At 34.0% G+C, this 26117-nt stretch overlaps 7 protein-coding genes across 20 annotated transcripts in view; 3 read left to right on the top strand and 4 right to left on the bottom strand.

The window, feature by feature from the left end:
* Window positions 1–137, bottom strand: part of LOC101889828 (protein Malvolio) — a 33272-nt gene extending 33135 nt beyond the window's left edge. For all 5 annotated transcript variants that reach the window (XM_059118116.1, XM_059118118.1, XM_059118115.1 and 2 more), the window contains exon 1: window positions 6–137. The gene's annotated coding sequence lies outside the window, so the exon portion shown is untranslated. The remainder of the gene's footprint in view (window positions 1–5) is intronic.
* Window positions 138–1693: 1556 nt separating this feature from the next.
* LOC101890336 (hematopoietic lineage cell-specific protein) lies at window positions 1694–4759 on the bottom strand. Of its 2 annotated transcripts, none has more exons than XM_005188175.4 (5): window positions 4601–4759; window positions 4216–4394; window positions 3324–3738; window positions 2342–3265; window positions 1694–2282 (listed from the first exon to the last, which is right to left on the bottom strand). In XM_005188175.4, exons 2-5 carry the CDS (start codon window positions 4374–4376, stop codon window positions 2187–2189), a joined length of 1596 nt encoding a protein of 531 aa, XP_005188232.1. In that variant the 5' UTR covers window positions 4377–4394; window positions 4601–4759; the 3' UTR covers window positions 1694–2186. The 2 variants fall into 2 exon arrangements, with proteins under 2 accessions (XP_005188232.1, XP_019893999.1); XM_020038440.2 differs by having other exon boundaries at window positions 4597–4756.
* A 2174-nt stretch (window positions 4760–6933) lies between these two features.
* LOC101890505 (large ribosomal subunit protein uL13) lies at window positions 6934–8869 on the top strand. Its single transcript, XM_005188176.4, has 3 exons — window positions 6934–7081; window positions 7584–7824; window positions 8392–8869. The coding sequence occupies exons 1-3, from the start codon at window positions 7061–7063 to the stop codon at window positions 8745–8747; spliced, it is 618 nt and encodes a 205-aa protein (XP_005188233.1). The 5' UTR covers window positions 6934–7060; the 3' UTR covers window positions 8748–8869.
* A 1803-nt stretch (window positions 8870–10672) lies between these two features.
* LOC101890676 (3-oxoacyl-[acyl-carrier-protein] reductase FabG) lies at window positions 10673–11638 on the bottom strand. Its single transcript, XM_005188177.4, has one exon. The coding sequence runs from the start codon at window positions 11602–11604 to the stop codon at window positions 10765–10767; it is 840 nt and encodes a 279-aa protein (XP_005188234.2). The 5' UTR covers window positions 11605–11638; the 3' UTR covers window positions 10673–10764.
* Window positions 11639–12507: 869 nt separating this feature from the next.
* LOC101890849 (meso-2,3-butanediol dehydrogenase) lies at window positions 12508–13418 on the top strand. Its single transcript, XM_005188178.4, has one exon. The coding sequence runs from the start codon at window positions 12585–12587 to the stop codon at window positions 13347–13349; it is 765 nt and encodes a 254-aa protein (XP_005188235.1). The 5' UTR covers window positions 12508–12584; the 3' UTR covers window positions 13350–13418.
* Window positions 13419–16676: 3258 nt separating this feature from the next.
* On the top strand, window positions 16677–18847 carry LOC101891021 (3-oxoacyl-[acyl-carrier-protein] reductase FabG-like). 3 transcript variants are annotated; one of them, XM_011296147.3, is made up of 5 exons: window positions 16677–16831; window positions 17138–17233; window positions 17306–17353; window positions 17416–17754; window positions 17847–18847. In XM_011296147.3, exon 5 carries the CDS (start codon window positions 17854–17856, stop codon window positions 18625–18627), a length of 774 nt encoding a protein of 257 aa, XP_011294449.3. In that variant the 5' UTR covers window positions 16677–16831; window positions 17138–17233; window positions 17306–17353; window positions 17416–17754; window positions 17847–17853; the 3' UTR covers window positions 18628–18847. The 3 variants fall into 3 exon arrangements, with proteins under 3 accessions (XP_011294449.3, XP_011294448.3, XP_058974097.1); XM_011296146.3 differs by having other exon boundaries at window positions 17291–17353; window positions 17416–17749; XM_059118114.1 differs by having other exon boundaries at window positions 17291–17353.
* Window positions 18848–21180: 2333 nt separating this feature from the next.
* Window positions 21181–26117, bottom strand: part of LOC101891306 (transforming acidic coiled-coil-containing protein 1) — a 72249-nt gene continuing 67312 nt past the window's right edge. For all 7 annotated transcript variants that reach the window (XM_011296151.3, XM_059118110.1, XM_020038438.2 and 4 more), the window contains one exon: window positions 21181–24858. In XM_011296151.3, the coding sequence (XP_011294453.1) occupies window positions 24675–24858 (184 nt within the window). In that variant the 3' untranslated portion in view covers window positions 21181–24674. The remainder of the gene's footprint in view (window positions 24859–26117) is intronic.

Here is a 26117-nt window from a genome sequence, read left to right as displayed (position 1 = left end):
CATACTTTTTGTAGAATTTTTGTGGCGATTTTTATTATAGAAATATAAATTTGATGGTAAATTCTCGCGCAACAAACAAAATAAATCACACTTCACCACCACCGACGACGACAAATGTCAAACTGAGAGTATGTATTGACTTTTTGTCGCTTATATATGTTTTCTCTTCATAAAATACTTTGGCTCTGCTGGGCGAGTAAATAACTCGGATTAAGAGTATTTTTGTGCAATTGTGCCGTGAGAGCTAATTAGGGTTGCCAATTGTTTTCAAATGCCACAAATATGTGTTTTAAGGGGAGACTGATAAAGAATCAAAATAAAACTATTTTTTTATTGGACTTTATTATTAATATATATGTTCACGTACGAATAAAATGCAGAACTTTTCAAACAAATAATAGAAAAAATTGCAGATTCCGGAACAGGGAAATAACAATAAAAATTGTTTATTTTCTTTGTTCTAATGAGTAAAGAAGAAATTGCAAATTTACATCTATGTGACAGTTATATTATATCTTAACCGATTCCGACAAAATTTGGTACATATATTAAAAATGTGATATTTCTTACCGACATGATTTATAAATGGAATAAAACATATACAGGGTGAGATAAAAAACTGCAACAAACTCAAACGCCATAATTTTTACATTTTTTTAATTTTATTGAATGAAAGTAAAAAATGTCGGAAATAGTATAAAATTGTAGAATAATTTTAGATTTGTTCCAAACAACCAAATTCGTCGGTTCACCACTTTCGGCCAAACGAAGCAACTCTTTAGCGCTTTTGAGTCTATTTTCTTTCTGTTGCGGTGTAAGTTCTTGCACTTTCTTGAATTTCAATGACTTTACCCCGATCTCATTTTTCAATATTTGCCGAATGGAATATTGCGATATGTTCAGCTCACGAGCCATATTTCGGCCACTGCGACGCGGGTTTCGATCAAGTCGCTCCCACACTTTTTGACACATTTCAGACACTGGAAACTTTTTAATAGCTGTCGGACGGGTGGCTGTGAAATGACAGCAGTCTGAAGTTGGTTGCAGTTTTTTCATCTCACCCTCTATATTTTATGTCCCATTTGCAATGGATTTCGGTATTCTTTACCGGATTTCGGTACAGCTTTTCAGATTTATGTATAGCTTCCGTATCTAATTCTCTCATTTTTTGAGCATGGAATTAAGTAAAGACTATAAGAAAGTTTTCCAAGTCGAGTAGATATTCGAATCGTTAATAGAAACATAGCTATAAGTTGGCAATTTCTACTTTACTCATCAGGACAAACAAATTAAACTCAGGTCGGTATTTTTTTTTTTTTTAATTTTGAAGGTTATATTTAATTAACAACAATTGCAGTGTATGTAAATACGTATGTCTGTACCATGTCAAATATTAACATTTTTGACAACATAATGCGCGATGGATTAAACTTTGATTTGACAACACTTTGAGTAGGTGCTGTTCACCGCCAGCATGTCGTCTAGTAGCACGCATTTCTTATCAATAATACTACCACTCATACTTGCATTTAGAGACTCATCAAAAGTGACTATTTGATAGGGAGTATAGATAAAACCAAACTTTTTATTCTTTTCTTTGTCTTCGAAGTCTGGCAATCAAAAATCATAGATATAATCTTAAAACAAAGCATAAAATCAGTCGGAGACAAAACCATGTTAATAATACACACAATTTCTTTTCACTTTTCAAAGAGAGAACAATGTATATTTATTTGATTTAAGTTTTGTGTAATTTCATACAGTCTGTAAGTTGTTTTATTTTTTTTATTGATGCATTCGCTTCAGGATTTTTCAACATTTTGAAATAATAATATTCATTTTTGTATAATCTTGTTTAACTTCTTAATGCCTTTTTTTGTTGTGAAATGTTGCAATGTAAAAAACAATGTTACTGTAAAATAGTAATAATTATATATATGCTATGTTTGAAACATAAAACAAATACGAATGTTGTCCACACTTATTTAAAAACACAATGAAATGCATGTCAGTTTTTCAAAAATACATAAATACATATGAAAATGTAATCGTTGTTTCGCTAAAATACTTTTTTGTTTCTCCAAAAAAATTGGCAATTTTGGTATTAATTAATTTAGATGTTAGTCACATGTCTTAATTTTCTTTCTTTTTCTCTTTTGATATGGGTAGAGGTACATATCAAAAACTTAGGAAACATTTTTGTTGTTTATGACTTGCACATAGTTTGCTGGGAAGAGACCATAACGATTTTTACATAGACCACGCCACCAACCTTCATCAATCTAAAAAAGTAAAGGGCACAATTATTAATAAAATTCCCCAATAACTGCTGCTTACATACCATTTCAATGTGGGTAATAACATCATCTGGATCAAATGAAATTTCATCATCATCATTTGCCTGATAATCGTACAATGCAATTGCATGAATATTTGTGTCTTCAATGTAATCGGCTAAATTCTCAGAAGTAGCGGCGACCACTTCCTGTGATTCTTCAGCATCAGACTTTTGAGGGGCTGCGGCTGTTTCTGTCACAGAATACTGTACCTCAGCTTGATTTTGATATAATGGCTCTTCGACAGCGACCGGAGATGCTGCTACAACTGTTTCTACAGGCTCTGGAGAATGTATTTGCGGTGGGGTCGCCACTGTGTCTATTTCAATGGAAGGTATTAGATCAGGTGGTGGAGCCACAGGAGCAGCAACTTTTTGTTCCACAGGAGCTACAACATCAGCCACTTTTTGTTCCACGGTCGGCTCCTTTTCCTCCGCTTTGGCCTCGCTTTCTTTTACCACGCTCTTAACTGGTTCTCTGGGAATGTGTATGGGCTCCTTACGAACTGCAGGGGGATCTTCTTTAGTTGGCGATTGCATTTGATTAAATGCACTTATGGCATTGCCAATTCCGCCTTCGCGTCCAGTGACTATAGTTGAACGGGCACCCTTTGGAGGTGGTTGTTTTGCTTCATCTGACTGAGGTAAGGGTTGATTTTCCACAACAACCTTTTTGGCCGCCTCTTCGCGATCGCGCTTGTCTTTAGCTTCCCGTAAACGTTTTTGTTCTTCCGCCTTTTTGCGGTTTTCTTCCTCAGTCATTTTGGCCAGATTTTCAAATTTGGCACGTAAATTGGATGGTTTAACGCCCTCAATAACGGGCTTAGTCTTGGTATAATTTGTGCCCACTTTTTGTTTTTCACCATCGTCATATGCTACTGCTGAAGCATCCATCCTATCCTTTTGAACGCCAAATTTACCTCCAAAGCCCTGTGAAAAAATTTTCATAACAATTATAATTTCTTAAAAAAAAATTATAAGTACATACAATTTTATGATCCACTTGACTTTCATGTTTCTGCGGAGCTTCCCGATAGTCCCAGCCAACGGCCGAAACGTCTTTACGATCTTCCTGCACACCAAATTTGCCACCAAAGCCTTTGGCGTAATCTTTCTGGGAAGCATGTTTTTCCACCTTTTCGATGTGATCCCAACCAGCAGCCGATTTATCAACACGATCTTGTTGGACACCGAATTTACCGCCGAACCCCTTGGCGTAATCTTTTTGGGATGCGTGTTTTTCCACCTTTTCGATGTGATCCCAGCCAGCAGCAGATTTATCCACACGATCCGTTTGTACACCAAATTTGCCACCATAGCCATAACCAGGGTTTATTTCTTCCAGCTCCTTCTTCTTTTTAGCTTGATCGGCCTGTTCTGTTTCGGATCGAAGTTTTTCCATGCTAAACAAAAAAGAGTATGAAATTACATTAGTGTAAATAAGTATATAAAAGTTTTTGTCAGATAAGTATATATGTATTTGAAAAGTCCGCTAAAATCTTTTGGAGGAATAGTTATCAAATTTGTATCATACGAAAAAATGGTTTGTTGTTGCTTTTAATTTATGATTCATAGCATTATGAATAATAAAATTTTGCAACAATTTAGTGTCCTATCGCATATTATGTATGGTAAGAACAAATAACATTTTTATAAATTCAGAAAAATATACATAATCTGAATAAGGTTAAGGGCCTCCATCCTATATGCTTGAAAAATAAAGTATATAAAATAACAGGTTTGTAGGCCTGGCTGGACCTGTTTATAGGTGAAAGTAGGAAATACCGGCCGGACACCCACTTGAATTTGTTTTAATGATAATATGGATAAACTCAAGTTTACTGAGAATCATCTTAATTGTATTCATATTGCGCTCTTACTCTATTGCACCTGCAGTGCGACCACTGCCTTCTATTGTTTTCGATCCCCATCTTTGTTCCTGCTCACTGACATCGTTTACAAAATCTGGATCAGTTTCCCAGTCATCGTCCTCGGCAGTGTTGTCATTTTGTATTTGAATACCGGTGGTGGCCTTCCACATTTTGTTTTGTTAACTGTTCTGTAAAGATAAATGAAATGCCGATTAATGGTCGATTTTATTGAAAAACTTTAAAAGATTACTCATCGTATAAATCATTTGTGGGTCACAATAAAAAACAAGAAAAGATAACAAAGGCAAGTTAATCACTTGTTTCATTCCCGATATATATGGGAGTGGTCCCAAGGAATCTGGGGTGATCTTGAGAAAAATTATTACATACTTACTTTTTGTTGTAACAACTGAATAAATATAACAACAAAGTAATATATTTCTTTTAAAAAAGCAAAATGTTTAGAATGTTTATTGTTTTAAAAGAAATAATTTCTCTTTCCGTGCTTTCTGTGTACTCTGTACACAAACACATTGACAACTTTGTACAAGTACGCAGAGAGTTGCGAATGAGGGAAGAGGCAACACGCCGAATACGACGAATGGCAACACGCCGAGTGTGTAGAAAACGGAAGAGGCAACATGCCGCAACAGCTGTTTGTTCACGTGAATAAAAAAAGGGGCAAGGAGTCGTAGAAGAACACGTTCATATTGTTCACAGTGGCAATTTAAATCATTAAAAGCTGATTGCAAAAATACGACATTTTCGTGGTTTTCCAATGAAGTTAGTTTAACATTGAAAGAGAAAATGAAAAATGCAACTCTGTACTAAAGCCTTATTGTGCCAGAAAGATTTTTAAATTATGCAACAATTGGGTTTGCTAAATTTACAATTCGAAATTAATTTAGAATAAAACATGGCACAATAATTTTAAGGTAGGGTAAGTTGACTAAATGTGAAAAATACAAATTTGTAGCTACAACCATAAGAAAGGTTGCTCAACTTCAAAGAAACTAGAAAAATGGAACTCTGTGCTGGAGTTTTATAGTGTCAAATAGACTTTCATATATGCAACAGATGGCTTTTTTAATTTTTTCTAAACAATATTCTTTTATTGGAAAAACCCAGCAGAACAAGAAGGGCATTTCGGGGTTATTCCACAAGATTGAATCTGAAATAGTAGGACAATAAATTTTTATTACAAAATTGAACAGTTGTACATTTACGTTTAGATGTATCGAATTTACTAATAAAAGTACAAAAAGTTATTCTGTTTATTTGAATCTTTATTAAAAACTTTTTTATTTAAAGAAAATTTGTGAAAATTAATGGAAAGTCACAGATTTTTCACGGTTCCGATTTCCTAACAATTAAGGTATTCAGATGCATGGTACAATGAAGACAAGGTAGGCCATGGTACAATGAAGAGAAGGTAGGCTAACTTTGAAAAAATTGCATGTATAGAGGTCTACCTGTTTGGCTTGTAATGTCAGAATTAGTATCAAAACAATAAAAAATCCAACAACTTGTTGCATTTATTTTGAACAAATAACTGAAAACCGCGAAAACTGAATGAAAGGTCAACAATTCTTTTCAAAATCATGTTCTATATATCTCTAAAGGTTTATTTCGCTACAAAAACTGTAGATATTGTCGAGGCATACGTCGAAATAAACATTTTGAAAACACCCGAATTTGAATATTTTCTGAACAATTATTTTTGTTTTTATTGAAAAGAATAAAATATATAAAAGAATAACTTATATAAACAAATATAGTTGACACATTAAGCCAAGAAAATGAAAAAATTTAAATCTTATGGTATCATAGCCCTACCTTGATTTTATTGTACCATGGTTCTATATACCTCTAAAGATTTTTTCGTTACAAAAACTGTAAATTTTGTCCATGCATACCTTGCCATAAGCATTTGGAAAGCAAGGAATTTAACTACGAATACATAAAGAAATTAGGTTGTCATACTGAGCCATGGAAATAAAAAAATTAAAATCATATGGTTTCATAGGCCTACAATGACGAACGAATAATACTGAAAAAATTGTAAACATATGATTGCATGACTTTACTTTACAGAATAAGATCAGGTACAATTATATCAGGGTTATATGGAACTTTTTCCGATATAGCTCAGACTGATACCGCATCAGACGGGTGGACGGACATGGCTAAATCGACTTATTATTCGAAATTAAAGCATTCATTTTTTCCGGTGTCATCTTAACTCAAGCTCTATGAAAAGTGAAGTTGTACACTAAGTTGTATCGTTTGTGACAAAAACACAAAATTTGAGAACTCTCCAAGTTGTACAACCAGTTGTATCGTGTGTGGCTTGCATTACCATTGTAATTGTGCCATGTTGCCAAATTTGTTGTATTATTCGTTTTTATTTTTAATTATGAAACGATTAAAGAATATAAAGTCATTCCAGGCATGCAGAAGCAACTCTGCTTGCCCATGCAAATGATTAAAATTTGACAAAAGAGAACCAAAAAAAATTGTTTACTTTTTAGTCTAAACTAAATTAAACATTATAAAGTTTTTTTTTATTTATTAACACGACTTTTGCTGATGCCACTTGAAAAAAAGTGCGTGGTGCTGTTTTGTATAAATGACTCAACTACCATCAAAACCTGAATGTTAACTAATGTAAACGCTTTTTCGACGCACATCATTAAATTTTCGATCGCAGTGCCCCCTACACTTCATTGTTCTAGGGCAAGAAACTAACGACATACGTTGTACGTTGTGCGCCGATAAATGTCAAAATGCTTATGTCAAATTTTCAAGATGGCCGTTTCCGTCCGATGAATTTCTTTCCGTGCGGTTCTTAAACATGACTGGTTTAACGAATAGGGTAAGTGGTGATAATTTTTATAAAAATCACCAATTTTTAACGAAAAATTGTAAACAATTACATACAAACACCGCCCTAACTAACAGAGAATGGATAAAGCCTCGAAAATATAAAATTTGTAAAGAAACTCGTCCTGAAAATGTGTAAATAATAGAGTTCCTTCACACGTGCCCGTTCGTTTCTTATAAATGACATCTGTCAAAAGTGTGGTGTGGTGGATCAAACAATGTGAAAAGTGAAGCTGAGAAAATAGTTATAAATGCTTTAAATTTAACTCAGAAGACAATTTGTACACGCTTCAATCAATTTTAAAGCACTGTGCTTCTGTGGATTTCAGAAATATGCATTTTTTGTGTATAAGAAAATGTTAGTTGGTTTGTTTGTTGAGTGTGTGTTTGTATGTGATGTTTATGATTTGCCATAACCTCACACGTTTTCTTTCAATAGTCAAAGAATTTACTATTGTGGACTTCTTTTAATATATATTTTTTTATTTTTTCAGGCCGTTGTTATTGATGGTCGTGGCCACTTGGTTGGTCGCTTGGCTTCCGTCGTTGCCAAATACCTGTTGCAAGGTGGCAAGGTCGCTGTTGTCCGTTGCGAAGAATTGAACCTTTCCGGTCATTTCTACAGAAACAAGATCAAGTACTTGGCTTACTTGCGCAAACGTTGCAATGTCAACCCTGCCCGTGGTCCATTCCACTTCCGTGCCCCTTCCAGAATTTTCTACAAGGCTGTTAGAGGTAAGATCCGGCAATGTTATTGTCCATAAAAGTATTTGAAGCTAAAGGCGATTGTTTATGTATATAACTCCGAATGTAAATCCTTAAAGAATCAGTTTTCTTCTGTTTTCAACCATAGCACAATTGACAAGTAATTTGTTTTGTTTTTGGAACGAAACAAATGCTAATGTTAGGTCAATAATCTTTTCTTTATTGTTTGAAAAAATACGGAGTTCTATTCATAAACATTGCCATCCATGATGACCAATTTTCTTACCTACATTATTTGAAACAAGATATGTAACAAACATTTATAACTGACAACAGTTTATGAAGCACAACTTTAGAATTGACTTTCTTGCTGGATATATATTAATGTATTTTTTCTCTCTTTCTTGCAGGTATGTTCCCCTGGATTATAAAAAATACAACTTGAATATTTTTGTGATGAACATCAATTTATCTTACCTACATTATTTGATTGAAACAATGAAAAGATTCTACTTAACTGATACAACAGTTGAAACTAACAATCATTAAGTTTACATTGGAATATTATACTAATGTTCTTTTTTTCGTCTATTCCAGGTATGATCCCACACAAAACCAAGCGCGGTCAAGCTGCTTTGGCACGTCTCCGTGTCTTCGATGGTATTCCATCGCCCTACGATAAGCGTCGTCGTGTCTGCGTACCCATCGCTATGCGTATTTTGACCTTGCGCTCTGACCGCAAATACTGTCAATTGGGTCGCTTGTCCAGCGAAGTCGGCTGGCATCACCAAGATGTCGTCAAGAGCTTGGAACGCAAACGCAAGGCTAAGTTGCAAGTCACCTTGAAACACAACAGACTCATGAAGAAGTTGACAGTCAAGGCTCGCGAAAACATTGCCAAGCAAGCCGAACCCTTCAACAAAATCATCAAGTCCTATGGTTACGAATGTTAATTTTCGTATCTAACATTTAGAATAGTTTGTGAAAGAACAGTGTTTTTTTATTTAAAAAAAACGTATGAAGAAAATAGGACGGCCTGAAATGTTTTTAATAAAAAATATAAGTTAAAACAGTATTTTGTGTTGTTTTAATAATTTAAATATAGTGGAGTAGTTTGAAGTGGGTAGAATCAATTACCGACGAATGTCATCATATCTCCGATTTTCGGGATAAGCGTCATCACTAGAAAAAATAGTGTTTAAAAAGGAATGTTTACATTTCTGCAAATTCAAAGCTGTGTTTAAGATCCAATATTTTTCCTAGGTTATCTACAGTTGCATATTGATTCTTGAAACTTCATTGCGTATATTTTCCAAATGAACATTTCATTTACAATACACTAGAGAACAGACTTGAGTCGTTAAGGGGGACCGGAGATTCGCGGCGCAAATCGAATCACCTTTTTCTATACGTATAGAAAATGCACTGAAATTTAATTTACTTGGGAAAATATTCAAAAAGCGAAGAAATTTATATTTTTGATAAAAAAAAACAAGTATGAATACATTTTTATTTACTCCATTTACTTCAAAAAATGTGGGCATCATTGCACTGTTGTCCAAAACTTGTTTATTATTAGGTACTTATTACAAAATGTTAAAAGTTAAGTAAATATTTATTCTGCTATATTTTCTACAAATGTTCAAAACCAAAAACGGTTAGAACTCTCCGAACAGGGCGGGCCGTCTCTATGAAGGGGCTCAAACAAAACTCCGTCCAATCTTAACATTTTTTAAGCAAATGTTAAAATACGTGAATAGCGTAAATCTTAAACAAACAGCTTGTTGTATATGCATTACTTATACACTATCAGAACTCTTAATATTAGTCCGCCTGACAAGGAGAAATTCATTTAAAAAATCGACTTAAATTTTCATAAATTTAAAAAATGTTGGGTAAAACAATCTGTTCTTCACATTCAGTTGATTTCAAAATGCTTATTTCAACGTAAGCAGGGGAAAACATCTCAATTTTTGTAGCGAAATAAACCTGTAGAGATATGTAGAACATGATTTTAAAAATAATGAAAAAAATTAATGCCACAAGTTACATTTGCTTTGATAGTAATTCAGACATTGCAATCTATACAGGTAGACCTCCTTACGAGCAACCTTGTCTTCATTGTGCCGTGAATAGTCATAATTTATTTTTGGTTTATTATTATTATTATTTTTTTTTTTTTTTTTGGAAAATACTTGTAATTCAATTCAGCGGACTAGAGGAATTCAAATTACAGATTTAATTTGAATTAATGCAGGCATAATTCAGCGGGAGTCTCTGCATGTCGTGCTCTTGTTAAAGGGTTTTTTATTTTATAGGCCTAATAAGAAATATTACTCTTTTTTGTTCAATAAATACCTACTACCATGGTACAATGAAGAGAAGGTAGGCCAACTTTGAAAAAATTGCAAGTATAGAGGTCTACCTGTCTGGCTGGTAATGTCAGAATTAGTATCAAAACAATAAAAAAATCAAACAACTTGTTGCATTTATTTTGAACAAATAACTGAAAACCGCGAAAACTGAATGAAAGGTCAACAATTCTTTTCAAAATCATGTTCTATATATCTCTAAAGGTTTATTTCGCTACAAAAACTGTAGATATTGTCGAGGCATACGTCGAAATAAACATTTTGAAAACACCCGAATTTGAATATTTTCTGAACAATTTTTTTGTTATTGAAAAGAAAACACATAAATACATAAACAAATAAAGATGACATATTAAGCCAAGAAAATAAAAAAAAATTAAATCATATGGTATCATAGCCCTACCTTGATATCGTTGTACCATGCCTACTACTACTTCAGACCAAATTTGTACTCAGTACCAGTATATATTGCAATGTTTCTAGAATAAAAAGTGTGCCAACAACAATTATCTTTTGACGAGTATTTTATTTTTACATGTTTTGATACACATATAAAATAGTTTAACAACAAGCAATACACAAATGCAATAACAATGTCTTATCTGGGACACATGGCATGACGTCCACCATCAACTGGCAAGCTGGCTCCCGTGATAAAGCTAGCCTTATCACTGGCCAAAAAAGCAATTACTCCGGACACTTCATCTACTTGTCCGGGGCGACCCAAGGCATGTGTTGTGCGGGAGTGTTCCAAAAACTTGGCATATGTCGCTTCATCCATGCCTCCCCTCTTATGAATTTCAGTGATAATAACACCTGGGTTAACACAATTGCAGCGAACGCCCTTTGGTGCCAGTTCAAGGGCAACGCAACGTGTAAACTGATCAACGGCTGCCTTGGATACGTTGTATGCTAGCACACCGGGAAAGGAACGAATGCCATTAACACTCGAAACATTAACAATGGAACCTTTGGTCTTGATCAATTCCGGAACAGCCAACATGGTCAGCTGATAAACAGCTCTAATGTTTGTGTTCATGACACGATCGTATTGCTCCAAACTGGTATTTTCAATGGTGCCGGTCTCAAGAACCCCAGCATTGTTGACTAAGACATCAATTTTACCATATTTTGCCAGGGTTTCGGTGACAATACGTTTTACGTCATCCTCGTTGTTCATATCGGCTTTTACCAGAAGAGGAGCCTGCCCCTTTGCAGCCGTTATTTTATTGGCTGTTTCCTGGAGTTTATCAGCATTGCGTCCAACAATGGTTAGCAGAGCTCCTAATTCGGCAAAGTGCACAGCTGCACCGGCTCCAATGCCGGAACTTGCTCCAGTTACAATGACTACCTTGCCGGAAAATTCCATGATACTAAAGTGGTGATCGTCTAATTGATTGTTATGTATGGAATGTATATCTGTCGGGGGCATATACATACATATACGACATACATATATGGTTGTATTCCACAGGCACTTGAACACAATCGACGAAATGTCAAAGACAAGTTTGACATTAAATCTTCTGCGATACAGCTGTTCTTATACACCCTACATTATGGGGGAGAATTTATTAAGTTCATCATTCCATTTATAACACCCATCTATATATAAAACATATATTTTAGATAAGTTGTGAAATGAGTCTAAAATATTGTGCTACAGAATTGCATGTCCTTTTGCATTTGTTCGAAGGTGAGGTGATGAGATATAGTTAATTTTAAAATCCTCATAGAACCACTTTCTGAGTCGTTCTATGAATGTCCTCCTGTCTTCTCATGTTCGTAACACATCAAAGATGAGGTGTAAGTATAGTTAATTTTAAACTCCTAATAGAATTACTTTATGAGAAAGTTTGTCAAATCTTGGTTTGAATGAAGGTATAGCCTCCATATATATTTTCATCCAAAGTAATGTAAATAATGTAACAATCCTTCATCAGTTGTTCAAAAATATGAATTTTGAGTCGTGTAATCAAGTTCCGACTAGAATAAATTATATTTGATATGAAAATCACCTACACCCAAAAATTGGCCGATTAAATGTAGAGGAAATAAATTTATTTTAAATTTAAACCACTCTTAAGTCTTGGTCAGTCGAATAGTTTATTTTAGCATCGCCTAATATGAGTTTTCAAAAATTTACTTCTGAACTCACAGTCGAAGCTTTTATTATATAAATGTTTCGTGTTTAGATTCCTCAAAGCCATGGCATACTAGGGCCAAAACTAAAAACACCCTTTCTAATCGAACATTTGTTGATTTTAATGTATGGTAGAGTGCATTCAAAGTTCGATGCGAATTTAACATCGCTTTTGCTTGTTTATTACGACGCCTGCTAAACAGCTGACAAACTCCATAAATTGACAACCGGCAACGTTAGTTCAAACCTGTTAACCATTTTCCTTCCAACACGACATGAATTTTTCTGGAAAAGTTGTTCTTATTACTGGAGCCAGCTCTGGAATTGGTGCTGCAACGGCACAAGAATTTTCCAAACTTGGAGCGCAGTTGGTTTTGGTTGGACGCAATGTGGAAAAACTTCAGGAGACAGCGGCAAAATGCCTCAATCCAGAAAGTCATTTGCAAATTAAGGCTGAAATGACCGATGAAAATGATGTCCAACGGATTATCAAGGAGACCCTGGAGAAGTTCCAGAGATTAGATGTTCTGGTCAATGCCGCAGGCATCATCGAAAATGGCACCATAGAAAATACTTCATTGGAGCAATTCGATCGTGTCATGAATACAAATGTACGTTCCCTCTATCATCTGACCATGCTGGCAGTGCCTGAACTGAAAAAGACCAAAGGAAATATTGTGAACATTTCCAGTGTCTGTGGTTTGCGTTCATTCCCCAATGTTTTGGCCTATAACATCTCCAAGAGTGCTGTTGATCAGTTTACTCGTTGTGTGGCACTGGAATTGGCTGCGGCTGGGGTGAGGTGTAACTCCGTGAATCCAGGTGTTATTGTCACAGAGCTACATAAACGTGGTGGTATGGACGAGGAAGCCTATCAAAAGTTCTTGGAACATTGTAAGGCCACACATGCCTTGGGTCGGGCCGGTGAAGTGGATGAAGTAGCCGGGGTTATATGTTTCTTGGCCAGTGATAAGGCTAGCTTTATAACCGGTGTTAATATGCCGGTGGATGGTGGTCGTCATGCCATGTGTCCAAGATAAATGAAAAGATTTTGTGTATTTGTTTGTAAATATGTATGTTTTGTCAAATAAACGCATGTTTGTATGTAAGATGGAAGTATTTTAATGATAGAAAACAAGTCTAATTTGGCAAACCTGCCCGCATGAAATTTGTGTTTGTTTTGGTGATTTATGAAAGGATATCGTTTATACCAAATAAGATCGTTTCAATTTGACATCGGTTGAAACATACACATACTTATAAAAGAATCGATTTAAACTAAATTTAATGGTAGTATATCTGGTTTGTGGTATGTATATGGGTTATATCTGAGGGAATTATTATAAACCATTTATTATTATTATTATTATTATTATTATTATTATTATTATTATTATTATTATTATTATTATTATTATTATTATTATTATTATTATTATTATTATAAACCATACAATATTATGTAAAAAATTGCAAAACTTGTAGATTCTTAAAAGTTCTGGAACAGTTCATATGTCTTGCATATATCAAATTGCAACATTTTTAGACGATTTAACCCTGTTCGTCCGTTGTAATCACGCTAGAGTCAAAACGAATATAGATAGGAAGCTAAATTTTGTTGTCTTTTGTCTGCAGGCAGGTCAAGTTCGAAGATGGGGTATATCGGTCCTCGATATCGTCCAGCCCCCATATAACGGAACCCCCAATATTAGGTCTTTTGACAATTGTAGCCAAATTTTTCAATGAAATTGTCTGAAAATTCACAAAAGGTGTTCCTTCTGAGTACTTTACCACCTGGACTAGTATTTTCTGTATAGGTCCACGATGTCGTATATCCCCCATATAACGATAACTATCTAAATTCGGCATTTTGATGATTGAAGCTACATTTTTAAATGGAATTGTCTAAAAATCCATGCTAGAATAATGTCTATATAGGTCTACGATATCGTATAGCCCACATACAGCGGTACCCCTCCGATATTTGACGATTTTAGGGACATTATTTACCGGAGTTGTTTCAAAATTCGTATTTAGAATTCGTAATGGGTACTTCAGCCTATGACAAAAAATTGAGTATGCAGACCCATGTCTTCATAGAGACTCCAATATAACTGCTATATTCGGTATTCATAAGATTGTAAGGATTTTTTTACAATTTTCAAAATTTTCAATTTTTTAATTGTTATACTTGAAATAGGTAAAGGAGAAGCTAAAGCTATATGTGCATCAATATATACTGTTTTTAACAGTCGGACTTCTTGTATTAACTCAACTCTACATGTAATAACAGAATCTGACTATGAAGATAATCAAAAGTTGCTATAACTCCATCTAGTCACCTTTTTGTTGGAAATCAGTGCAGTGTAAGGTGTAACAATAGTCAAAAAAAAAACTTTTCCTTCATTCTCATTTACTAAGCTCTTCGTAAAAAGAGGATTTTTTGAAATATTTTTGAGGGACTATCAAAACATTCCTATATATTGTCTTAGCAGAACTGCAAGAATGTAAAAAATTTTACCACTATAACCGATTATACCTTTATGAAAATTGTAAAACTAGCATGTTCTGGAACCGATCAAAAGGCAAACGAATTAATTCTTGGAATATATAATTTCTGTTTTGTTCGTGTTTTTTGCTCGACAAAAATTTTCCTCAAATTCTTCATAAACATAATTCCATGACTTCGAATGTTATTTGCATTTTTTCGATATGGTTTCGAATTTATTTCTTTTTTGCTATGGAATAAGATTTTAAAGGTGCTACCCAGATCCAAAACCGCAAATGTGTTGCGGTTGAGTATTTAGAAGAGCTCCTGTAACCAAAAAAGGTTATAGTGGCAGTTTATGTGAATGATATGACTTCGATACGGATTATATTAAAAACCAGTAAAGAAAGTCTTAACTTCGGACGTGGCCGACTTTATGATACCCTACATCACTTTGCTAATTTAGTAGAGCTGCGCATAACAACTAAAAGTTTTTATGGGAGAATTCAATCATACACGCCATGATTATAATTATAATTATAATTTAAAGTTCAAAGGACTAAATATGCCGAAGCATTTGTATCTTTTAAATTCGGAAATCGGATAAAAATATATATGGGAGCTATATCCAATTCAGAACCGATCTCGATAAAATTTGGCAAATATATTTCTGAGCTGTATTTGATATATTTCCCTGAATATCGTTGTTACGGAGTGCATACTACGGTTGTGGGTAACAAATATAATAAATCAGATATATAATATGTATTCAATTCGGTCGTAAGTACCAAATTTCATCCCATTTGGAGAAATATTAGACATTTTGTGCACAATAAAATGTAAATCGGACGAAGTTATATATGGAACCTATAGCCAAATCTGAACCGATCTCGATAAAATTTAGCAAATGTATTTCTGAGCTGTATTTTATATATTTCCCCAAATAATATTGTTACAGAGTGCATATTACGGCTGCGGAGGACAAAAATAACAAATCGGATGAACAATATATATGGGAGCTATAGCTATATCTGAACCGATTTCGATCAAATTTGGCATACATATTTTCAGGCCTAATATGGGTGTATATGCAAAATTCCATACAATTCTGATATTACACGTTTGGTGCACAATAAAAGGCAAATCGGGCGAAGATATATATGGGAGCTACATCTAAATTTTGACCGATTACCACCAATTTCAATAGGGTTCGTCCTTGGGCCAAACAAAAGATCTTTGCAAAATTTCATCTGGATCGGGCAATAAATGCGATCTGTACTTTGTTTACAAAAATACAAGGAAAGACGGACGGACGGACATGCATAAATCGACTCAGAATGTGATTCTATGCAGATCAGGAACTATGGGTCTATCTCGTTTCCTTCTGCTTGTTACAAACAAATGCACAAAGACATAATACCCTGACCACCTTGTGGTGTAGGGTATAAACACATAAAATGCATAAAATCTGTATTTGAATGTAGTATGGTCATATCATGCAAAATTTGATCGCGACTGCCTGCGTTTGTGCTCCCTACCTGTGACAAAAATCAAAAACCTAAATACCAACTCTGCGCATGTTCTGTGCATTAATTTTTACAATTTATTCAATTTTTATTAAATGAAAATCGTTCCTGCAATTCTGAAAATTAAAAAATTAGTAGATACATGCAGGTTCTGAAACAGACAAATAGACTTCTAACGTAAACAACAATTGGTCTTATTTATTTCACAATTTCACAGCACATATGTGCTGTCACGTTTATTATTAACTTATGTCAAAATTTTCATTTCAAATGTGCTTTTATATTTTTGCACACCAAAACAAAGAAGACTTTTCATTATATATTATTTTGAATGTTCTTGAAGAATTGGGCGATGGAGAAGAAAGACACACAATAGAATTGAAATCTTATAATGGTATGCAAACCAATATCCAGAAGACTACAATTGAATCCACAACGAAAACTTCTGTTGCCATTGTTCCACCCAACACATTGAATATTAATGTTAAACCACAATCCGTTTTAAAAGGTCTGAATGAAAACATAGCTATCATTTATTTAAAAAGTAAAAGACTATGCGGATCTTCTTTAAGCAGAATTATTGATTTTTTTTTTTTGAAAATCTGATAGAAGATCTCTATACCTAATCATAGAAGATATTCTTACGAAAGTCCTGAATATCTGTTTGTTGCATAGATTAAAATCTTCAAACTTTCCCACACAATGCATTTAGATTTCGCCCATAGAAGATCTGTAAATCAACTCTTAGAATGAAGATCTTAAGATCTTCCTTTATTCCATTGCAATAATAATAATTTCTCTCAAACCATCGTAGGCTGTGATGTTCGTGTAAATGAAAATCCCATCAAAAGACCAGCACAAAATGTTTTTAAACAAAACGATGAACCGACAACATCAAAACGTCCAAAAGGTATATCTTAAAATAATAACAAATACAAATTATTGATATTAAAATTTTATAACACAGTTGATGCATTTACAGGTCAGCAGGAGGTAAATGGCGAAAATAGAAATGCACACATTAGCAAAGGTAGGCATATTTAATTTGAACAATAGTTCATATGACAACATTTCTTATTTTTCACATTTCAGGTGGCAAAGAAAGCTGTGGGAAAATTCTCTTTGAAAATTTATACAACAAAAAGGTCAAGCTATGTCCCGTAACAATATCGGAATTTCGAAAATACACCAATGTTGATGCTGTAGCAAATGTGTTGCACAGTGTTATTGGATTTTAAACCGGCTACTTACCCCCCATGAGCGTTCAAATTGAGTAATCAAAACAAACATGAATAGGAGACGAGGTAAAAGACGATGATGATGGCGGCGATAAGAGACAATCTATAAAAAATTATAATAATATACACCAAGAAAAAAGAAGAAAAAAAAAATCAGACGATCTCAAACAATTGTGGAGAAACGCACGGTACGGTAAGTATTATAAAAAAGAAACAAACAAACATATTACGCAATTGTATAATTAATGGGCTTTTTGAAATTAATTGTAATTCCGGATTTTTTAGCGATAAGATGAATTTTGCTGGCAAAGTAGTTCTTATTACCGGCGCATCATCGGGTATTGGTGCTGCCACCGCTGTGAAATTTGCCCAACTTGGTGCCACATTGGCTTTGAACGGAAGAAATGTTGAGAATTTGGAAAAGGTAGCCAAATTGTGTGCCAACGAAGGAAAGAAACAAACACCCCAGCTGGTGGTGGGCGATATTTCCAAGGAAACTGACACTGAACGAATTTGGCAAGAAACTTTGAAGAAACATCAACGTCTGGATGTGTTGGTCAACAATGCCGGCATCATTGAAACGGGAACAATTGAAAACACCAGTTTGGAACAGTTTGATCGTGTCATGAATACAAATCTCAGATCTATATATCATTTGAGCATGTTGGCTGTACCGGAATTAGTTAAGACCAAGGGAAACATTGTCAATGTTTCCAGTGTGAATGGTATTCGTTCATTCCCCGGTGTCTTGGCATATAATATTTCCAAAATGGGTGTTGATCAATTTACTCGTTGCGCTGCCTTGGAATTGGCTGCCAAGGGGGTGCGCGTCAACTGTGTAAATCCTGGTGTGACTGTTACCAATCTTCACCAACGTGGTGGCATGGATGCGGAAACATATGCCAAATTTTTGGAACATTCGAAGACAACACATGCTTTGGGCCGCCCCGGTACGGCTGATGAGGTAGCCAATGCTATTTGTTTCTTGGCCAGTGATTTGGCTTCGTTTAGTACCGGAGTTAGTTTGGCTGTTGATGGTGGTCGTCATGCCATGTGTCCCAGATAAATTCGGCGGCTTTCGTTGCGTTTTTATATTGTTTTTGTTATTTAAAGTGCCAACACGTTTTGATTATTGGAGGACAGTCTCGTTAATAAATTTGTGTATATAAGAACAGTCTTATGCTGATGTCTGAATTTTGCATTTAATATATTGTATTTTTGATACATTGCGATTTTATTAAGCAATTTAAATAAACTACCTATAAATATATTGTTTTCTTCGATCATTTTAAATCTTTTATATATTCTACATCAATTTACAGATTTCAGGAACATAGCCTTAAGAAAATAATGTTATGTTGTAGTAACGGGCAAAACAAGGATTTAAAAAAAAAGTATTTTGGAGAGACAATCGAAACATTCACCGTTTATTACCGAAAAAAATCGGATCAGCAGATGTCGCCTATGTCGTTTTAGGAGTGAAAATATTAAAGTCACTCAAATCTTAAAATTATTAACAACGGCAAAATGTATGCCAGGTAAAAAGTTCCATAATAAAATATTACAAAATGACATCGAAAAATACGGGAATAATCAATTGAAATTGGTTTTCGAAGTCGAGTTAGTCGACTGGCTTCATCACCTTGTTGACTAGGCGAAAGCATGCTGACAGCCATAAGACAAAAGTAACATTCCGTTTTGCTATATATTCAATAGTCTATGGCTATCCTATATAACACCAATCGCAGATTTTAGTTTGAAATTTTAGTATTGATTTTGTTAAAGGGCATAACAAGTTCAGAATGAGATCTTCAAAGCCTTCATTGGGTTTGACCAGGGGTAATGAACGATATTCCTAGGGAAGGGATTCAAGATATGCCTCTTCTTTTTTTTTCTCAATTCGAGGTATGCCATTTAATGGCTTAAAATCTCCTTAAGTCTTTATTGGGTAAACTTAGCTCAATTGACCCAGACAGCTCTTATCGGTACGATCTCACAAACATATTTGTTTGTTTTCTCTATCGTCATCAATTTCATAGCTCAACACTAGGAGTAGGCAAATATAAAAAAAAACAATGCAAAATAAAACGCTTTTGAACAATGTTTTCTCATGAATACATGCTGAGATTTAAGGAGGTTTAAATATTAATTTTATATGTGGAAAGTTACCATTAAAGTCGAGACCGGGCGATGTCATATACTGGAAATATCTAAAATCTCTATATAGGACAGTGCCAAAAGACTATTAATACAGTGTTCTATATTGAAATGTCAAATTACCGAAACAGCAACACAGTGGAAAATGTGACTTAATACTCCAGGTAGGCTTAAATTCGGTGGCACTTGATGTGGGGTTCAATATATATATATCAATGTAAAACCATATTGCAAAATGTGATTTCAACTGACAGGCTGGGTTTAATTGCAGCCTAAAAATATGCTATAATTTGCTATGTCAAAGAAAAGACAATTATGAACACACTCCACCATCAGATTCGTGGTAATTTGAATTTTGGGGATCTTATTGAGAGAAAAGCTTACCTACAAAACAGTAATTAATACTTCACATTTCACATAGCTACCTTTTGTATCTTGAGTTTGTACCCGGTAGCGGATTATCGGGCAAAATTATTCAGTATTTACTGACCCTAAAACATTTGCCATGTTACGATGGTTGACGGCTTTGTTCACCACCTCCACCTTGAAAAGGAGGGTATATTAACTTTGTATGAAGAATATATATACATGATCAGCATAAAATTCTAAGTCGATTTAACAATGTCTCCCTGTCTGTTGAAATCAGGATAGAGTCCACATTATTTGACGTAGAGCTTAAAATTTTGGCAGAACAATTTGTATTGTGTCTAGGATGGTTGGTATTGAAAATGAGATATATATCGGTCCACGTTTTGGAATATCCACCATATAACGGTACCCCCCGATATTCGGTATTTAGATGATTTTTGTCATATTATTCCACAGACTTGTCTAAAAATTGGTATTTGTTGGTCATCACGGGTTCTAGCTTCGGTGGCGAAACATTGTATGTATAGGTCCACGTTTTTGCATAGCCCCTATATAACACTACCTCCCGATATTTGGTATTTTGATGATTTTTGCCATATTTTTTTACCATTTTTTTCTAAAAATTGGTATTTGTTGGTCATATGGATTCTAGCTCCGGTGGCGAAACATTGTATGTATAGGTAAACGCTTTGGTATAGCCCTCATATAACACTACCTCCCAATATTCGGTATTTTGAGTATTTTTGTCGCATTTTTGCACTGATTGTCCAAAAATTGGTATTTGTAATTCGTAATGGGTTCTAGCCCCTGTGGCATATAATTCCTGGCGCATATATAACAATACCTAACGATACTCGGCATTTTTATAATCCTAGCCACATTTACCCACGAAATTGTTTCAAATTTTGTATTTAAGAAGATTTGGTAGATGACAGGTATAAAATTGCCTATATAGGTTCCCGATTTGGTATGTCATACAACGGCACCACCCACTTTAAGGTTTTTGAAAAGTTCAAAGTTCGTCCAGGCCGAACTTAATGTCCATTTTTATATCCAAAGTTTTCCATCAAGTCTCCACAAATAATACATCTGGTTTTTAGTATATAATGTATTAATATTTATTATATTTAGTATTTCTTTTCTTTTTTTTTGTTCAATAAAGTGTCTCTTTTTTTCTGGAGTAATGATTTTCTTTTGCAACTTTTTATTATTTAGTTCATCTTTGTCTTCTTCTTATCAACTCATTGGATTTATTTAAAACTAAATCTCGTCTATATAAAACTATACCGATGCTGTGTTTTTGTTGTTGTTGTTATTATTATTATTTTCTTCATCATATGAGGGAGGAGGTGTGCACATCTCGAACGTTTCTCTTTAAATTCTGAAACAGCTCAAGTTGTGCAAAGTTTTAATATACGTGTATATATTTTAAGAATTTATTAAATAATATTAATACTAAATTACATTGGTTTTATTGGTTTCAAGTGTTAATAATGTTGAAGTATGTGTCTGTGTGTAGGTTTGTTATGCATTTAACAATTATTGTAACTTAAAATCCAACTAATATATAGTCATAGATTTTTCATTTATATATTACAAATACAAAACAAGCAGTTAACTTAAATGTATATATATATTTTTTTGTTATTTTTTTCCATAGTTTTAAAGCTTCCATTTTGCCATAAAACTATTGTTTCCAGAAGCAGTCATTATAATTTGTTTTTGTTTTGTTATAGGTTGATAATTGGTTCCTCTACAAATAGGCATAAATATTAAATTATACATACAAATAGGATATACATAGGAAATTTAAATAGGATTTGTTTCCTTTTCCCGTTTAGTTGTTTTTTTTTTTTCAAATGAAGGATGAGTTGGTTTTAATGATGATTTATAGTGGTTTAAAAAATAGATGTTTTTTTTTTAATTTCTTCAATTTTAACAATGCGTCGTTCAAAAGGAGATGTTTTTTTCTTTATTATACTCTTCTTGCAAAAGCCAAAATAAATTAAAAAACAGAAATAAAATCCAATGCAAAGGTATGCCAAAACAACATTAATGTGTATTCATTTAAAAAAAGTAATTTTGGAAACAGGGCCATGTATACTGCAAATTGGTGAAATGATTTTCGTCAGCAATTACCTCTTATTTCGATATTATTTTCCAAATCTTTTTCGCGTTTTTCTAAAGAACTTTTAAAAATAATAATCCGTATGTTCTACATAACAACATCAACTAACTTTTTTATTCCGAAAAAATTGTTGAAATTGCCATATTTCTTTGTGGGGAAGGAATTACTCATACTTTCATTTAATTCGTTGCTCAAATTATTGAAATGAAAGTGAAATTCCATTTAATAGAATTGCATGTAGAAATTGCCACCCGGTGACCCTTAAGTGGCGTGCATTTAATTGGTGTGGGTTTTACAAAATCGCACATACCGTGGGACTACAAAAGAAAGTAAATTGTAGAGAACGTATTCGAATAATTTGTAGGTCAAATTATGAAAATTACACATTTATTAAATTTGAAAACAATTTGATTTGGAAATGCAATTATATTCAATTTCTTTTTGCAAAATAAATGAAGATTTTAAATTATGCGGAAATAACAAAACAAATTCGGTATCCCAAGTAAAGGCCAACACTATTCTCAATTCAAATTATTTGTATTTCTTTGGGAACAGAACATCGAAATGCAATCTATAAACATTTTTGAAATGACATGTGTGGATAAAGAAACATAGAAATTATAAGAACTCCAGATTTTGGGTTGAGAACTCAAGACACCAAATTTAGGATAGCATATCTCTCTAACTCGTGCCTACGTATGTTCTTTTCAAATTCATAGGTGTTGCACAAGTACGTATGAGACAGAATACAACTTGATCATATTTTACAAGATTGATTGAACATTAAAAACCTATTAATGTCATTTATGTATCGGAAAAAACTGATATTTTCAGACAACTCTGGTCTTAATATCCCAAGATATTAACCATTTTACCTCTATTTAGGTATATTGTCTTTACATTTTTGCGTTAATGGCTAAAACAGACTTCTGAGTCTGGGTTAAGATAAGACATACAGGGTGAGATGAAAAAAACTGCAACCAACTCGTATTAATCGACCGTGGCATCAAAATAAATGCCGAATATTATCGCGAAAATATTCTGGAGGATGTATTAAAGCCTTGGGCACACAAACATTTTGGCCGCAGAACTTGGACATTCCAACAGGACTCAGCACCCGCCAACCAAGAATGGTTACAGAATCAGGTTCCTCGCTTCATTTCCAGCGCACCACCAAAATTTCCGGATACCAATCCGTTGGACTGTTGTGTTTGTAGTATTTTGGAAAGCAAGGTTGGCACTAAAAAATACAAAAGTGTCGATCACCTCAAGCAAGCGATTCGCCGGGAATGGGCCAAAATACAGCAGAGCAACATTCGGTCAGCGTATGACGGCTGCATTGGCCGCATGCATGAAGTCCATAATTCGTGGCAAAGGTGATCAATTCGAATAAATCTAAACAAATTCAAAAATTTGATGCTATTTCCGATATTTTTTGCTTTCATTCAATAAAATTAAAAAAATATATATGTAAACATTTTGGCGTTTGACTTTGTTGCAGTTTTATTTTTATCTCACCCTGTACAGGTTGAGTTCATCATGACCTAAGATATTTTCCTATGAAAATAGAAATTCCAAAATATTCATTGAATGTATTAGATCAATGTATTTTTTTTATTATTGATTCTTTTTTTAAACTTTTCATTTAGTATTTTAAAAATTATTGGCTGTCTGTATTGCAATGGAAATAAAAAACAATACACATAAATGCTAAACAAAAACTAAAATAGAATGTTAAAAAACAAATTTAAATGTTAAATTGTTTATAAAATAAAAATCAGTAGCTAAGGTTGTTGAGTATCAACTTTATGAGAGGATGAATTAAAAAAGACAGAAGAAACAAAAGTACACAATAAAAATCGCCGAGACTAGCTTAACAAAAGATTGAGATTAATAATAGACATGCTAAAAATAAGAATTGTTTGTTGATTGTTTTCGAGTAAACTCCAAAGTTCTCTTGAGTAAATGATGATGTTTGTTTTGGTAGTATTTTTTTATATTTTCATTTTTATAGTATTTTTTGTGTTACTTATAAAATAACTTTATATTTAATGAGTTGAGAGTTTTCATTGTTTTTTGCCAACTAAACAAAGTATAGGTTTTTGTTTATTTCTGTTTTAAAGCGCCTTTTACGTTCTTTTTTCAAGGATAGTGTGTGAAAGGGAGAAAAAAAAACAACAACCAGAAACTCTATCCATACAAAATAATAATAAAAAAACAATAAAAAGTTCTATGTGCGCTTTAGTTTAGATTTCTTATTATTCGTTTTTTTGTTTGTTTTGTTGTTGTTTGTTTTTTTTTTTTAGTTAAATCATCGCTTAGGCAACTAAAATACAAATTAGAAAACATTAAATAAATTAATTAGTATTATTATTATTATAATGTAAAAAATATCATCTCTCATTGCGGACTAGATTTCAATTCTGCTAGAAATTGAAATCGAATCCTCGTGATTCTCTTTAACTTCCTTGGCCCGATATTAATTCATCACATATCTTAACAAGCTCTGCATTTTCTTTAGATTTTTGGGCCAGTTGCTCGCTCATAGATGATCGCGCAATCTCTTCTTTTTTAAGTAAGGCTTTCAGTTTTGTTGTCTCCAATTGATGCTCTCGTGCCAGAGCTTCTAGTTTTTTATTGGCTCTGGAAAGGAAAAACGAAAAAATAAATGGAAACAATCGCATTAATAGAAGAACACAATATCATTAATAAAAGAAGCATCCCAAAGGAATATTTTGAGCCACTGCTCTCCCCCCTGATATGGCTTCTGGTGATCAATAAAATAATTATGAGTTTCGAATAAGTTCGAATAAAGCCAGCCGAATATGTCGAGGACGTTGTGAGTTAGCATCAGGTGATCAATCAAATACTTATGAGTTTCGAATAACTTCGAATAAAGCCAGTCGCATATGTCGTAGTGGGTTAGATAAGTGGTAGATTTCTTCAAACTATTTCAGATCAAATGCATAGTGCACTAATACAGCTGTCTCGCTGGTTTTGCCCTAAACAATGGTCTTGGGGTTAACCCTGCAAAGACTGTATCTGCAAACAAGGATCTTATTGTGCTTTACGTAGGAACGCCATAGGGAAGAGTTGGAGACATAGACCAAAGTCATACACTGGATGTACGTCACAGTGGTCTTACCTGTTCTGACCTATGGGAGTCTCGTCTGGTGGCATGCGTTTGAATTCAGAACGTTCCTGTTTGCCGGAGGATGGATACTAGGTGAAGGTTATACAATTGGCGATCGCATGTCCAACATTTTCGACTTCAGTTATATTGACTTAAGATAAGTTATAGGGACACCTGGGCTGATGGTGAACCTCCTCTGGAATCTGGCCAAGAACCAATGACTATGTCGATTATTATGCGGTCCTTTAGGCTATCTAGACTTTTAATCGAGAGCCACTCTTGACTGCAAAGAAGCCCTCATTGAAATACGTGGTGGCTGATGAATTAGCTCAAGGTGGTTCCCAGTCAATTAATCTACCGATTGATGAGACTGTTTAACCACCAAAAAGCTTTCATCTCATCGGCTTCAAAAAACCTCTTATCAAAATAGTTGGAAGAATATGGCAGTTAGATATCGGTTGTAGAGTACCTAAGGCCATCTGGCGTTAATCTAGAGAAGAAGAACAAGCTCCCTTCCATCATTTAGTGAGTCTGATCTAAGAATCGCGGTAGGCAGGTATCTGACCTTAAGATGGGATGACAGTGTTTCTGACTACTATAGAATATATGAAGATGAAGAAGAGATAGATGTCCCATGCTATCCACCAAGGGATATAGGCTATTATTTTCAAAAAAAATATACCCCATCACCATCCACAAGTTTGCCAAACATTTTTCCTGGCTAAGCAGTCCACCCTGTTAACTGTACTGTACTCTCCCTATAAACCCT

Source organism: Musca domestica, unplaced genomic scaffold (genome assembly GCF_030504385.1).
Source record: "Musca domestica strain aabys unplaced genomic scaffold, Musca_domestica.polishedcontigs.V.1.1 12, whole genome shotgun sequence".
In the NCBI taxonomy this organism is placed as follows: domain Eukaryota; kingdom Metazoa; phylum Arthropoda; class Insecta; order Diptera; family Muscidae; genus Musca; species Musca domestica.
This window is presented reverse-complemented; position numbering and strand designations above follow the sequence as displayed.

What these genes read in the sequence shown, in the direction of transcription:
- LOC101890336 (XM_005188175.4), bottom strand. Translation starts at nt 4,376, where the DNA reads ATGTGGAAGGCCACCACCGGTATTCAAATACAAAATGACAACACTGCC. An exon ending in CGCACTGCAGGTGCAATAGA is followed by an intron (nt 3,739 to 4,215) that starts GTAAGAGCGCAA and finishes TTTTTTGTTTAG; the next exon opens with CATGGAAAAACTTCGATCCG. An exon ending in TTATTACCCACATTGAAATG is followed by an intron (nt 2,283 to 2,341) that starts GTATGTAAGCAG and finishes TTACTTTTTTAG; the next exon opens with ATTGATGAAGGTTGGTGGCG.
- LOC101890505 (XM_005188176.4), top strand. Translation starts at nt 7,061, where the DNA reads ATGACTGGTTTAACGAATAGG. An exon ending in TGACTGGTTTAACGAATAGG is followed by an intron (nt 7,082 to 7,583) that starts GTAAGTGGTGAT and finishes TTATTTTTTCAG; the next exon opens with GCCGTTGTTATTGATGGTCG. An exon ending in TTTCTACAAGGCTGTTAGAG is followed by an intron (nt 7,825 to 8,391) that starts GTAAGATCCGGC and finishes CGTCTATTCCAG; the next exon opens with GTATGATCCCACACAAAACC.
- LOC101890676 (XM_005188177.4), bottom strand. Translation starts at nt 11,604, where the DNA reads ATGTATATGCCCCCGACAGATATACATTCCATACATAACAATCAATTA.
- LOC101890849 (XM_005188178.4), top strand. Translation starts at nt 12,585, where the DNA reads ATGAATTTTTCTGGAAAAGTTGTTCTTATTACTGGAGCCAGCTCTGGA.
- LOC101891021 (XM_011296147.3), top strand. Translation starts at nt 17,854, where the DNA reads ATGAATTTTGCTGGCAAAGTAGTTCTTATTACCGGCGCATCATCGGGT.